Source organism: Spermophilus citellus (genome assembly GCF_964194105.1).
Source record: "Spermophilus citellus genome assembly, chromosome: 3".
Taxonomy (NCBI): domain Eukaryota; kingdom Metazoa; phylum Chordata; class Mammalia; order Rodentia; family Sciuridae; genus Spermophilus; species Spermophilus citellus.
Window position 1 is genome coordinate 34,039,240 of NC_138184.1, and position 16,431 is coordinate 34,055,670.

A 16,431-nucleotide genomic window follows, 5' to 3' on the forward strand; every position below is an offset into this window, starting at 1 on the left:
AATCAAAGGTGTCTGGGTATATAACTACTCAGAAAATATTTTTAGTACGCTAGACTGACAGGAATTTAAAGTAAGTATTAAAACAGAAGTGATGTTCTAACATATGCAAGACACTAGTCTAAGCAGGTTACGAAGTGGAAGAACACAAAGCCCCTGCCTTCAGGACCTCACATTGGGAGTCAGAGACTAAGAGTTTCTTTGGAAACTCAAAGCAGCCTCAGAGGGTGACCAACAATTGTATGAATCCACTTCAGCACCAGAGCTATAAACTGCTGAAGTTGGTTAAAAATACATTAACTCTTTGCTAACATGATTCTGAGAGCCTGTTAAAATAAAAAAGGCTGCTCTAGCCACCCGATGAACTTGAAGTAATGAGGTCTATAAGTTGACTTGAACAGAAGAAAATGACAGTAAGCTTTCATGGAGGACAAATGAAAGTATATACCTGTAACCCTCTGACAGCCAGGGACTCTTTGCCATTTAAAAGTCTGCAGCTGTGGTGCATTATTACCAGGCGGCAGAGTTTAATAAGACTTTGCAGAGAACCTAACCTTCCAGTACCTGGCTGCCTGCTGGCAACCCTAAGGCACTCACTGTGGAAGCTGACAATCTGAGCTCACATCAGGGTGTGGATTTCTTCAGACACAAGGGCGCAGGTTGGCACAATAATGTCAGTCGGCTCCCCTCTGATGCATGCCAATTGTAGAATGGTCTGATTCCAAGTCAGACCCAGTACCCAGCATTCTTGACTGTTCAATTATAGACATTCTGGTAGTCTCTGCTCACCTCTATTGCAAAATCTTTTGGTATGATATACAAGATCCTCCCTGGTATTCTCTCCTGCCTAGTCCAATCATAACTCGTGACATTCCTCCTCTCACACCCTGTACCCCTGCTCTCTAGTTACTTAGGTTAGTTACTTGCTGTTCCTACTTTTCTCATCTCTCTGCGTTCATCTGTGATTTGATCTTCTTCAGCCAGCACACTATTCTGTCTTCAAAATCTGGTCTTGTTTCAAGGGTTTCTCTCCCTAAGTAGACTGTAAAAATACAATGATAGAAACATAGCATTCAACTTACAAGCCACCTTGCTGTGTGTTTTCCATGTCTTATCTCATTTTATTCTGTTCAGTTACTCTAAGAGATTGGTATTATTGTTAGTACCATTGTCATTATTATCACTTTCATGCTAATTTTCAGACACTTGAGGTACAAAGAGGCTAATGCAACTTGTCCAAAGTCAGAGTTAATTCCTTGAAGTTGAAGGTCACATCTATTTTGTTCACAATTATATTATCAGTGTCTAGCACAAATATGGCTGACAGCATTGAATAAAATGAATGAATGAAATGTTTCAATGAAGCTATAACTTCAGGCAGGATTAATAGGATTCTCCTTTGCTTCTATATCTCTGCCCTACTACTTATACATTCTACCACATGAGTTTGGGTCCTATCTCCAAATAATCTTCACCTTCACACACTACTGTGGATTGACACTCAATCCTCCTTTACTTGAAAAAAGTCAGGCTTTCAGACATCAGGTGACTAATGGTGCTTTCCAGTTCTGGCACTGCCTGACAGCAGCTGTTATAAAGACAGAGACAGGCATCCATGTGAGAGGTAAAATGGACTGACAGGAGCTGAAGCCTGATTGGCCAGCTCCTTACCCTGAAGAAGCACAGCCTTGCCCACTTCCTCACTGTCTTCCTCTTCTCCCTGTTGTGATGGGGGTTCTAAGAGCTCACTGGCTGGACAGAATCACTGTTTTAAGATGAGTGTCTTTTGCCAATCCACCCTCTGTGCCTCCCACATCTTGGCTTTATCCACAGTAGTTGGGGAGAAAGGTTACTGGAGGAACAAGGGTCAGTGATTGTGAGCAGGTAAACACAGTGAAGTCATATGGGATACCTGCAGTCTGATTCAATGGTGTTTGTAAAAGCCGAAAGTTTTTTTAGGCCAAGACCTAGTGATATAAAAGCCAGGCATCATTATCATTGGCCATTTCTTTTCTTTTTTTCTGTTTCTTTTTTCTTAAAGAGAGAGGAGAGAGAGAGAGAGAGAGAAAATTTCTTAATATTATTTTTTAGTTTTCGGTGGACACAACATCTTTATTTTTTAAAATTTTTATGTGGTGCTGAGGATCAAACCCAGCGCCCCGCGCATGCCAGGCGAGCGCGCTACCGCTTGAGCCACATCCCCAGCCCGATCATTGGCCCTTTCTGAAATTCACGAGGAACCAAGGAAGGGGCTTGAAATGGGAGGCCTAGCCCTGGCTTAACTTCTTCTATGGGCAATTCCTGGCTGCCAGGGTCTTCTGATGACCTTAGACTCTGTGAGGTGATTTCTCACCTCTAGGAGGAGATAACTGAGCCTGAAGGAATTTATTAATGGGTTTTGTAATGACAGCTATCTGGGAAGTGACCTCTTCCTCCTGTTAGACATTCTATTTTTAATTGTACTTTTTCTTTAGAGGGACACCTGTGTATGCTCACATTCTTCCATAGACTATATACTACAGAAGAGATGGTCACAGGCACATTTACATTTCTTTTCTGCCTCATTGGTCCCTTTGCAAATTGCAAGATGTTGGATTTTTAAAATTTTAAATGTATGCAATTTATTTGAATGTCAAGATAAGGAAGTGTCAACAATAAAAGACATGAATGCTGCTCAAATATTTTGGTGAGTTTCCGAATTTTCAAAGATACTATGAGCCTGGGCCTAAATTCCAACTTGCTGGAGGAGAGCACCCTTCACATAGATTCCCTGCAAAGGACTTTACTGGAACTCATTCAAAATAACATAGAACTTTGCAACTGTAAAAGCAGAAAGTTATTTTAGGCAAGATCTAGTGAAAGCAGTAAGACTTTCTCCCCACCCCTCACTTTTCCCTTTAAACTGAATGTTTGTGAAGAGAACAAGGTGATTTAAAGCTACTTCTAAAACTCGACAATCAGATGCACCTTAAGGACAGGCATTGTTAACATACCCATCAAAGGGAAGATCATAATACTACTGCTGATGTCTTCCAAAGATTAATTTTATAAGAGAAAAAAGAAACTCTGAAATTTATGATTAGTAGATCAAATTATATAAGAGTAATAGTATAGTTACGTTTTTATCTCAGTAATTTGTTAATTGCAACATACTAAAACATACTTGGATTTCTTCAGAAGGAGTAAATAAAAGATCAAATTGATTTACAAGCCACTTTCACATAAAATAATCTCACTTATTCCTCACAATACTTTGCTTTAGACAGTTCCATCACCATTTTACATATGAGGAAACTAGATGATCATTTTGTCACCCAGATAGTAAACAGCATATCAAGACAATATAGACAGTAGCCAAGGGCAAGAGATATTGAAACAGAAATGTACCCAAATTCTAGCCCTTCTATTTATTGGTTATATGACTTACACAGATTAGATAAAAACTGGACCCCAAAATAGGTTTTATAATTCAACATACTGATACAATACCAAAATGCTAAAGAAGGCATGGGAAAAAGATAAGGTATGAAAATACATGAATAGATTTTTTTTTAATCACACAAGGAGATATTCTACTACTATTGGCATATCTCTACTGCACATTCTATGTGATTATCATAGAGTCCAGATGTGACCCACTCAATAAACCCTTATTGATATGTTGGTTGGGCTGGTGTTCTATTTATATTAGATTATATATTCTATCTCCTTAATAAAGCAATATGATGCACTTTATAATGAAACTACCACTCAGGGGTAGGCAGAGAATGGGCTGAGGCCCAGTAGTTGAGAGGCCAGTATGGGATCCAGATAGTTGGGAAGGTCATTGAGCAAAGGCCTCAAGCTAGCACTTTAGGTGCAACTCAGGAGGCAAAACTATTTTGATTCTAGCACTACCCTAGGTAGAAAACATCTCATATGACCAGTACAAATGAAAAATGGCCACGAGAGTTGCTGGGATCCTACCAAAGTTGTAAAATATTTGGGGTGCAGAGGTCTTTTTTTTTCTTCTCATACATTTTCAGTATTTTTAACAATGTTGCTGTCTTTAACTTAGTGGATTTTCTATGTATTTCATTACAGACCATTCCATGTGTCAAAAATCACACTTTTTTTTAAGGTTACATTTTTCTTTCCAAATGTAAGTATTGGTACTTGGGGCATATCAGGTGGCTGAGGTATCATGTCTTGAAGATTTATAGCCAGTTTTATCCAGGTGACTAAAAGTCACTTTGCAATATTTTGTAATGTATAGCTAATCCCATTCTGACTAGAGAACTCAATAAAATCTTAGTGTAGTTTTGATTTCATTTCCCTGATTGCTAGAGAAGCTGAACAGTTTTTCATATATTTGTTGGTCATTTGTGTTTCTTCATTTGAGAAATGTCTGTTTAGATTTTTTGCACATTTATTGATTGGATTGTTTATTTGTTAAGTTTTTTGAGTTCTGAATATATTCTGGATATTTATCCCCTGTCAGAGAACCATCTGGCAAAGATTTTCTTCCATTCTGTAGGCTTTCTCTTTACGCTTTTATATCCTTTGCTGTGCAGAGAATTTTCAATTTAATGGCATCCCAATTATTAATTCTTGGTTTTCTTTCTTTTTTAAAGACTTTCTGCATAAATATTTTTATTGAGTTTTTATATATGAAAGTGGAATGCATTACAATTCACATTACACATATAGAGCACAATTTTTCATATCTCTGGTTGTATATAAAGTATGTTCCACCAATTTGTGTCTTCATACATGTACTTTGGATAATGATGTCCATTACATTCCACCATCCATTCTAACCCCTTACCCTCTCCCTTCACCTCCCACCCCTCTGCCCTATCTAGAGTTTGTCTGTTCCTCCCATGCTCCCCCTTCCTACCCCACTGTGATTCAGTCTCCTTATATCGGAGAAAACATCCATCATTTGTTTTTCTGGAATTGGCTAGCTTAGCATTATCTTCTCTAATGCCATCCACTTACCTGCAAATGCCATAATTTTATTCTCTTTTATTGCTAAGTAATATTCCATTGTGTACATATGCCATATTTTTTTATCCATTCATCTAGGTTGGTTCTAGAGTTTAGCTATTGTGAATTGTGCTGCTATAAATGATGCAGCTGTGTCCCTGTTTTTAAGTCCTTGGGGTAGAGATAGAGGAGAGGGACAGCTGGGTCAAATGGTGGTTCCACTCCAAATTTTCCAAGGAATCTCCATACTGCTTTCCATATTGGCTGCACCAATTTGCAGTTCCACCAGCAGTGTATGAGTGTACCTTTTCCCCCATTTCCTCACCAGCTTTATTGTTGTCTTCGTAATAACTGCCATTCTGATTGAAGTGAGATAAAAACTTAAAATAGCTTTGATTTGCATTTCTCTAATTGCTAGAGATGATGGACATTTTTTCATATATTTATTGATTGATTGTATATCCTCTTCTGAGAAGTGTTTGTTTAGGTCCTTGGATCAATAAATGGGTTTTATTTCTTGAGCTTTAGGGGTCTTGTTAAGGAACTCAGTTTCAGCTGCAATAAGATAGTTGACCCTATGCTGCTTCTAGCAATTGCATGGTTTCTGATTTCCTAAATCTTTAATCCAGTTTGACTTGACTTTTGTGAAGGGTGAGATATGGGGACCTAGTTTCATTCTTCTACATATGGCATCCAGTTTTCCCAGCATCATTTGTTAAAAAGACTCTTTTCTCCAACATATATTTTTGGCACCTTTGTCAAATAGCAGATGGCTGTATGTGGGTTTCTCTGTGCCTTCTATTCTGTTCCAATGGTCTTCAAGCCTATTTTGATGTCAATGCCATGTTGTTTTTGTTACTACAGCTCTGAAGTATTCTTTCAGATTAGGTATTGTGACAAGGAAAGCATTGCTTTTCTTGCTTAGTATTTCTTTGGCTTTTCTGAGTCTCTTATTCTTCCAGATGAAGGTATGGATTGTTTTTTCTAATTCTGTGTACATTGAAATCTGTATATTGCTTCTGGTAGTATAAAAGTTCCAATATTTAGATCTTCAGGTACCGAATGTCCCATTGGGAACTTGAGTCCTAATTTATATTTCCCAAACAACTTTTCTACAAATCTGAGAGGTAAGTAGAGTTGGCTTAGTCCTAAAGAAGTATTTAGCATTTTAAAACTGCACTATGTCTGGATTTCCTTTGGGGCCCCACATAAATAATAGAGCAAGATTTAGATATGTCTAGAATTTTCAAAATTTCACTCTTGGAGAAATGAGAGAATTCCAGTCTCTTGGAAGGACCATGGATATAAATCCTAATAGTCTATAAGTATCTGAAGCAGGACTCTACCATTTGCTAGTCTCAAAAATGGTGGGGTCATGGATTACTAGCCATTTGGAAGAAGCATTAGATGATGGAATGCTCTGGTTCCATCAAAAGCACTACACAATAACTGCAGGCTCATGAATGAAAGCTTCCTACAGAAATGGCTGACTACCAAATATTTTCAATAGATTTTAGACCAATTACAATATTTGCAATTGTGCCTAGGTCTATTAGTGGATAGATTTAACTGCCTATGACCCAATACCCTCCATTATAGAATCAGCAAATTCAAGGCTGCAGACAATACAGACTTAAAAGTACATGGGTGTACTTTCCTACTTATGCCACTATTGTTGGTGATAATAAAAAGCTAAGCCATCAAAAGTATATACCCTGTCTTTAATAAAGATAGAGGTAAGTAAGCCTCTTACCACTTGAAATCCCTGCATAAATTCAGTTCCCAGCATGGGGCAAATGGGCCAAGACTTTTTGGAATATGGGTTTAATAGAGCTGGCTTTGGTGATCAACCCTCAAAGTTTGCAAATCTAACTGGGGACTCAGTCCTTCAATAGACCCAGACCTTCATAAGTTAACTCATAGCCTCAAGATCAGAAGAACTTGATCCAACTCATTCCAAAGAGGATCGATCAGCCATTCCTTAACCTAAGCAAACAGGAGCTCTCATTCCAACCAAAATACTTGTGCATATGTCCTGGCATATTGCCTTCTACCTTACATTATTGAACTTGGTATAACTAGTGTACTTAGAATTTAACCTCCCTTGGTGGGCAGATGTAATTTCCTTACGATAGTTTCCTTTGGGCCAAGCAGAAGATCTAGTTATAAAATAGGGAATTGCCCAACTCTAGAGTCAGCTAATCACACACAGTATTCAGCCCCAGTCCCCCAGAAGCAGGTGTGTAACCTGCTGAAATAAACATTTTTATTCCATTAGGTATAGGAGAGTCATGGCAGGGGTGGTTAGTAGATAAATGCTCTGGAGCCAACAATTATCAGAGTTATAACTGGAATAATTTTCCATGTGATAGGACCTTATATACATTTTATGTATGTTGATTATTTTCATGGACTTCTCCACTTTATAGATGAAAGAAAGCCTAGAATTGGAGAAGTAACTTGCCTTGGGTCAGCCAGCTAGTAGGTGACAGAACCAACATCTGAAAGCAGGCATTCTGAATCAACAGCACCACCTATATGCCCTGCCTATGTTATATAGCTTGCCTCTAATCAAGGGATATTTACAAATAGGGAGCTACCAGTCAGGCATGATTATCAGCCCTGAAGATAGAGATGTTAGTCTACGGCTCCCTTATTCTTTTTCCTGGGCATATTCTACTTTGAAATTTGAAAGCTTGTAATTTCACATGGATAGAGGTTCCACAGCCATGGAAATAGACTGCAGTTTCCTTTACAGAGAAAATCAATCCAAATGTTTTTTCTCAGAATCATTTTGAACTGGAAAAGAGCACAAAGACTTCATTGGAAATCTCAGACTTCTACAACTCAAATCATGGCAGAGATAAATTAAGTGTGCAAATTTCAGTCTCTTGCCTATGAAAGCTGATGTTGATGAACACTGGTTGTTCCACCAGGAGGAATTTTTTTTTAATCTGCATTTTAGCTAACTGGTCTACTAGCTGTGGCTTTAAATCAAACACTTGAATTATAGACAAAATCTTTTAAATATAATTGTAGTAATTTTTATAGTTGAATCTAAGTAGTAACAAAAAATGCCATCAATAACTTCTTGAGACAGCTTGTAAGATATGATTATAAAGTCATACTGCCAAAAAAAGGGGAAGGATTTTCAGAAATGCTGTATAATAAGTTCAGCTATAAGAAAAAGCATAGGCCTTGGCCTTTCCTGTTTTTTTTTAACCACTTAGAATTTAAATATGGAATGTTGTGAAACTATTCTTAGTCACTGTGGGTCTCAGAGTAGTATGGAAATGCAAGCTTTGTAAAAGAATGAATGTCTTAAAATCTCTTCTGAACTCACACAGTTAGCTCAAATTTGCTATTTGTTCCATGTTTCTAATCTGCATGTATTCCTACCTCGGCAAATAGCTTTATGAATATCAGAATCCTAGAGTTGTCCTGATTCCTGCCCTCTGTCTCATCCCTATATTCAAGCTCCAAATCCTAATAGCCCACTGATGTTAATTTAGCTTGAATCTATCCACTTCTCACACAGATGGGTCTGTGCTGTGAATCTATCCACAGCAGAACCACCACAATTCAGGTTCTCAAAATTTAACAAGAAAATTTCAGAAGTAGTCTACTCAGTGCTCATCTGTCCACTCCTATCCATACTGTTGCTGATGTAATCATTCCCAAAGGGTTTCTACTGTCTAAAACTCTTCAATTAGTCCCTGCAGTTTCCAGGAACATTGTAAGTTCCTTATCCTTCCTGATCTGCTCAAGTGTTGGTTTCAGTTTTTACATGCTTAGGATGTGCTTTCTCCAGTTCACTACCCCCAGAAATAGAGAAACCCACAGCAGGAATTAGAGTTAGCTGTTCATACATACACATTTTGAAATGCATAGACAAGATCCAAAATGACATCCACTAAAACTGTTTTTTGGGATTCCTTAAAAATTATGTAATTTTTCCCTTTGGATATTTACCCAAGCAATTATTTTATTGTCATACAAGTTTACAGTTGTCAATAAAGAATATTATAAAATATTATCCATAGTGTAATTAGAGTAAATAAATAATAAAAAAATAAAAGCAAAACAAATATAAATAAAAAAAGGAGGGCTGGGGATGTGGCTCAAGCGGTAGCGCGCTCGCCTGGCATGCGTGCGGCCCGGGTTCGATCCTCAGCACCACATACAAACAAAGATGTTGTGTCTGCTAAAAACTAAAAAAATAAATATTAAAATTCTCTGTCTCTCTCTCTCTCTCTCTTTTAAAAAAAAAGAAAAAAAGGAAAGAAAATGGATGCCAGCCAAGAATACTAAAATAAGCTTCAGAATTGATGGTCAAATAAAACATTATATGATGAACAAAAGTTAAAAGAATTCACAAGTAGAAAGTCTGAACTAGAAAACATAAAAAAGAAGAAATGAAAAATAAAAGTGAAAACCAGCAGAGGGAGCAAGAACACTAAAGAACAGTGAATCAATGGAGAAACTAATTCAAATTAAAAACCAGAAATAAATCAAAATGCCTGGGATTACAAATCATATCTCAATAATAACATTAATTGTAAAGGACATAAACTCATCAATCAAAAGACACAGACTGGTAGCCTGGATTAAAAAACAAGACCAAAAACAATATGCTATTTCCAAGAGACCCACTTCATAGGCAAAAATATCCACATGCCAAAGGATAGGAAAAATGTATCACTTACATGGACCATGTAAACAAGCAAGGATTTCCATCTTCATACCAAATAAAGTGAACCTCATGCCAAAGTTAATCAGAAAGGACAAAGAAGGATATTTCATACTGCTTAAGGGGATTATACATCAACAAGACATAACAATTGCAAATATTTAGGCCCCAACCAACAGAGCATCTATGTATATCAAACAAATTCTTTTCCATTTCAAGAATCAAGTAGACTGCAACACAATAATACTGGGTGACTTTAACACACCAATCTCACTACTGGACAGATCTTCCAAACAAAAACTAAACAAAGAAGCTATAGAACTAAATAATACGATCAATAATTTAGACTTAATGACATATATAGAATATTTCATTCATCTTTGACCAAATATACTTTCTTCTCAGCAGTACATGGATCCTTCTCTAAAATAGACAATATCTTATGCCATAAAGCAACTCTTAGCAAATATAAAAAAAACAGAGATAATAACCCTGCATTCTATCAGATCATAATGGAATGAAATTAGAAATCAATGATATATAAAAAATAGAAACTACTCTAACACCTGGAGATTAAATAATAAATAATTGAACAATGAATGAATAACAGAAGAAATCAGGGATGAAATAAAAAATACTTAGCAGTAATTGAGAATAGTGATATAATATATCAAATCTCTGAGCCACTATGAAGATAGTGCTAAGAGGAAAGTTCATTGCATTGAGCTCATTCATTAAGAGAAAAGAAAGTCAATGAATAAGTGACCTAATATTACATCTCAAAGTTCTAGAAAAAGAACAAATCAACACCAAAAGTAGAAGATAGGAAATAATTAAAATTAATGAAATTGAAACAAAAGAATCTCTCCAAATCAAATAAACAAAAAGTTGGTTCTTTGGGGAAAAAAAATCAATAAAATTGATAAACCCTTAGCCAAGCTAGCAAAGAGAAAGAGAGAAAAAACTCCAATTACTAAAATTCAGAAAGAAAAAAGAAAATATCACAATGGACACTACTGAAATACAGATGATAACCAGAAGCTATTTTGAAAATTCATATTCTAAAAAAAATAGAAAATCTTGGACACTGGAAAATTTCTAGAGACATACAACCTACTCAAATTGAATTAAGAGGACACAGGAAACTTAAACAGATCAATTTCAAACAATGAAACTGAAGATGCCCTCAATCTTACCAACCAAGAAAAGCCCAGGACCAGACAAATTCTCAGGGGCATTCTACCAACCTTCAATCCATGATATAGAAAAGAAAGGAACACTTTAAAACACATTCTATGAAGCTAATATCACCCTGATACCAAAAGCAGACAAAGACACATCAAGGAAAAAAACTTCAGACCAATATCATATCCTCATGAACATACATGCACAAATTTTAAATAAAATACAGACAAATCACATACAAAAACATATTAAAAAGATAGACTTAAAGACAAGAATAACATGATTATTTTAATAGATCGGAAAAAGCATCTGACAAAATATAGCACAACTTCATTTTCAAAACACTAGAAAAACTAAGGATAGTAGGAACATAGATCTACATGTAATAGCTAACTATAACAATCCAAGGCCAACATCATTCTAAAGGAGAAAAATGGAAAGCATTCCCTCTACAAACTGGAACAAGACAGGGATGCCCTCTTTTACCATTTCTATTCAACACAGTTCTGGAAATTTTAGAAAGATCAATTAGACAAAAGAAAGAATTTAAAGGGATGCAAATAAGAAAAGAAGAACAACTATTCCTATTTGCTGATGACATGATTCTACATTTAGAAAATCCAAAAACTCCACCAGAAAATTTCTTAAACTCATAAATGAATTAAGCAAAGTGGCAGGATATAAAATTAACACCCACAAATAAACTTCATTCCTATACGTCAGTGATAAATCCACTGAAAGAAAAAGAAAATTACCGCATTCACAATAGCTCAAAAAAAATTAAAATATTTGGGAATCAATCTAAAGAGATGAATGACCTCTACAATGAAAACTACAGAATACCAAATAAAGAATTTAAAGAAGACCTTAGAATGTGGACAGATCTCCCATATTCTTGGATAGGAAGAATTAATATTGTCAAAATGGCCACACTACCAAGTACTACACAGATTCAATGCAATTCCTATTAAGGTTCTGATGACATTCTTCATAGAAATAGAAAAAGCAGTCATGAAATTCATTTGGAAAATAAGAGGCTCAGAATAGCCAACACAATTCTCAGCATAAAAGTGAAGCTAGGAGGGACCACAGTACCAGACCTTAATTTAAACCAAAGCTACAGTAATAAAAAATGGCATAGTATTGGCACCATAGCAGCCAAGAAGGCCAATGGTACAGAATAGAAGACACTGAGATGAACCCACACAATTACAGTTATTTCATACTAGACAAAGGTGCCATAAACAGACATTGGATAAAAGATAGTCTCTTCAACAAATGGTGGTGGGGAAACAAGAAATCCATATGTAATAAAATAAAATCAGACCCCTATCTCTCAACCTGTATAGAATCCAAATCAAAATGGATTAAGGACCTAGGCATTAGTTCAGAGACCCTGTACCTACTAGAAGAAAAAGTAGGCCCAAATCTCCATCATGTTGGCTTAAGAACTGAATTCCTCAACAAGACTCTGAAAGCACAAGAATTAAAATCAAAAATCAATAAATGGGATTTTATCAAACTAAAAAGCTTCTTCACAGCAAAGGAAACAATCAAGAACATGAAAAGAGAGTCTACAGAATGGGAGAATATCTTTGCCACCTGCACCTCAGATAGAGCATTAATCTCCAAGATATATAAAGAACTCAAAAAACTTAATACAAAAACGAAAACAAAAATAAACAAGCAAAACACAAATAACCACTTCACAGAAAAAGAAATGCAAATAGGCAACAAATATATGAAAAAATGTTCAAAATCAATAGCAATTAGAGAAATGCAAACTAAAAGTGAACAGAGATTTCATCTTATTCCAGTAAGAATGGCAATTATCAAGAATACAAGTATAAATGTTGGTGAGGATGCTGGTGGGACTGCAAATTTGTGCAACCAATATGGAAAGCAGTATGAAGTTTCCTCAGAAAACATGGAGTGGAACCACCATTTGACATAGTTATCCCACTCCTCAGCATATACCCAAACAACTTAAAATCAGCATACCATAGTAATGTGGCCACAACAATGTTCACAGCAGTTCAATTCACAATAGCTAAGCTATGGAACCAATCTAGGTGCCCTTCAATAAGTGAAAGGATAAAGAAAATGTGGTATATATACATAAAGGAATATTTTCAGCCATAAAGAATGAAATTATAATATTTGCCAGAAAATGAAGGAAACTGGAGACTCCCATGCTAAGGGAAATAAGCCAATTCCCCCAAACCAAAGACTGAATGTTTTCTCTAATATGCAGATGCTGACTCAAAATAGGCTGTAGAGCAGCAGAGGGAGGATTGAAGGTTCAGAAGATTGGACAGGGGGGAATTTCGGGTATGGGAAAGACAGTAGAGTGAATCAGATATAACCTTCCTATGTTTGTATATGAATACACAACTTGTGTAACTTCACATAATATACAACCACAAGAATGAGAAGTTATACTCCATGCATGGTATGATATGTCAAAATACATTTGTTTGGCTCTCAAAACCATGGATATTTTCTAATATCATATATAACTAAAAAGAACAAATTAAAAAAATTAAAAATCTAATTAAGTGTTTAAAAACTGGAAAATATGTAAGATATTACGTGGCAGATATTATTCATTTATACTGTTATGGGCTATATTCCTAAGTCCCAGTGTATGAGAATGTGACAGTATTAGGATATAGGGCCTTAAAGAGGTAATTTTTTTTTAACAATGATGTACTTTTAACTTTTATATTATTGGATTTTTTTAATAGTGCATGTTTAATTTCTCTTGGTACATTTTCCCATGCTCATCTTCAGAGATACTGATTCAACAGGGAAAGTTCCAGGATTCTGTTGCTTCTAAGTTTCCTAAAGACTGTTAAATAAGCAGTTTGAGAAACCATGATGGAAATAATTGTTTCTAATATAATGAGGCTACTGACATTTTTGTCTTTTAAGAAGTCTCCAACTTTATTACACTACTATATTTTTATTATGTCCTTTTATTTTATAATAGTTTAATTATAATACAAATACAAATTTTATAAATATATTAATTAGCTTTAAATTATTTCTAAGAATTGTAATAGCATGGTCAGCCATTTTAGTACTTTGCCATACTTGAATAAATGACCTAAATAAGCACTGTAAAGTGTGTATTTATGAAGTAAATTCCATAAACCATTTTGTAAATAAGGCAAACAAAATATCTATAAATAAGAAAATAAGGCTTTTCTTTAATTTAAAAATTCTAACTCTTAACTTCAATACAATTTGTTTGGCTCTCAAAACTATGGATATTTTCAAAATTTAAAGTACAAAGTTGTTATAAATATCAACTTTCGTATATAATGTATACCTATTTTACCAAACATTTTAAAATTTCTGGCTTCAGAAAAATACCAATGTTTTCCCAATTAACTTCTGAAAATATGTGTAACACCCTAAAATTCAGACATCAAGGCATCTATTTCTTTAAACTTATTAGTTATATTTTCAATACATTCTCCAACTCTTAATTTCATTCCATCAATTACAAGATAGTCCTCTTCATGTTGATTTTGAAATGGGCTGCCTGCAGGAGCTTCAGGGATGCCTTTAGATAACTGTGAAAACAACCATATAATCATCAGAACTATATCACATTTACTTGATTACTTGAACAAAATATAAAGTAGTGGTAATAACTCAAGTCACAGCAGTGTATAAAGTTTTCTTTATTGGAGGTCAAATAATGATTTTTATATACAGTATAATGTAGAGTAAATGTGTTCCGTAGAAGTAAATTATTATTTAGGTTCTGTCTCTATTTCTCAACATTATCCATATTTACTTTTAATTTTATGATTTGGAAAAAATCATTTTATTTTGTCTAAGTTTTCTATATTAGCTTATTTTAAAAATCATTATAGAGAATACAGATTAAAACTGTTTTAGACAAATTTTCTGCCACTATCTTCTCATAAGCTATGTGTACTCTAGTGTGGAAGGGGACTGACTTGTGAAAACAATTTATTTGTGCACATGCACATACACATATGAAGTCCATAACTTCAATGCTCATTAAGGATATGGCTAATTTCTTCTTCAATTCAAAGTTGAAAAAAGCACATGTAGTTCATAAGAGTATTTTAATATTTAAAAATGTACCATTTATTCCAAATTATTATGTAGTAAATGATCTTATTTGTATATAGATTATCCAATTTGTGAATTATTCTAATAGATATATAAAAACCTGCAGTTAATTTCTTCCCATTGCTTACCAAGTCAGGGCATGTCAACCAGTGTTAATATTAGCTAAAGAAAAACATAATTAGGAAGGTGACTCTACTGAGGAAAATAATCTCATAAAGCATTTCAATGACAAATAGAAAAGTGTTTTGATTATCAATGTGTGTATGCTCTTTTCCACATTGTGACTCTCATCTGTTGGTGTAAATGCTTGAGAGTAATCAAATTGAAATCTCACAGGTGAAATGAATGATGAAAATATCATTAAAGTTACAACTTTGAAAATAGCTCATATACTATCTTCTAAGAGAATCAACAGGCTCAGGACTTTAAAATTATCAGGTGGCTCTTCTTGGCATTTTTAGCTTGAGAGTCTACTTTCTTCTTAAAACCAAAATAAAATCCTGTTTTAAGTGAAATTCCCTTTGGAAGGCATATTAATTCTTTGTAATAACCAAAAAGAAAAAAAATGAAATCCTAGAAGTGATCATTTCTTTAATTTTACACTGGAACCTGTTTCAGTTTTGATATTCAGATTAATTGCTATTCTCCTCATTTAAAAGTGAACAAGGCCCTAAATATTCTGAACGTGGCATGAATGTCAGACTTAGGAAGCTCAGTGTGCACAGTGGCTTTAAACTAGTCAGCAGGAGGCACTCACCTGCCTGCCAGCAAGTTAAAATAATTAATTTTTATAATTCCTAAAAGCCTTTTGAAAGAGTAAAATAATACAAGAATCTAAAACAAAAAGTAAGCTCCTACCTAGTGGTGAATTAAAACTATGTATTTTACCTTAAGAAATAAAATCAGAAGTAATTTTCTGTTCTATCAAGTTACTAGTTATAATACCAAAATAGAAGCCATTTCTATGACTGTAAAAGCTCCAGGACATCACTATAAAAATTGACCAAGCTGTATTTTTGAAAATACAAGCTGCCTAGAATGGACAAACACACACACACACACACAAAAGAAAAAAAAACCTACACAAAACCATATGGTATTCAAACAAGGCATATAACTGCTAAAAAAGAATAATTTGTATATTAATTATATGTATATAAAATGCATGTCAACAATCTATAGATATTTTTCCACAAAGGGTAAGATCCATCTATAGAAAACAATATATATTTTTTTTTAATGAAAGGAACCCTTCATTGGAAAAATGGCATTTATAACCTATGCAGATTCAGGCAAAAGTTGCCATTGCTGGTGCTGATTAAGAAAACTTACCATGATTTACAACTCAGTAGGAGTTGATACTAATTTTCTTCCTTTAATACATTTATCTTATTAACAAATTCTATAAATTTTGTAAATTTCTAACTCAGTAAAGGAGGTGCTAAAGATTCATCCTTACACATATTGACAATCTAAAT

General features: G+C 34.6%; 1 protein-coding gene across 2 annotated transcripts in view; it reads right to left on the reverse strand.

Annotated features, from left to right (window-relative positions):
* Positions 1-13,773: 13,773 nt before the first annotated feature.
* Positions 13,774-16,431, reverse strand: part of ZCWPW2 (zinc finger CW-type and PWWP domain containing 2) — a 147,963-nt gene continuing 145,305 nt past the window's right edge. For both annotated transcript variants that reach the window (XM_081285004.1, XM_081285003.1), the window contains one exon: positions 13,774-14,421. In XM_081285004.1, the coding sequence (XP_081141130.1) occupies positions 14,260-14,421 (162 nt within the window). In that variant the 3' untranslated portion in view covers positions 13,774-14,259. The remainder of the gene's footprint in view (positions 14,422-16,431) is intronic.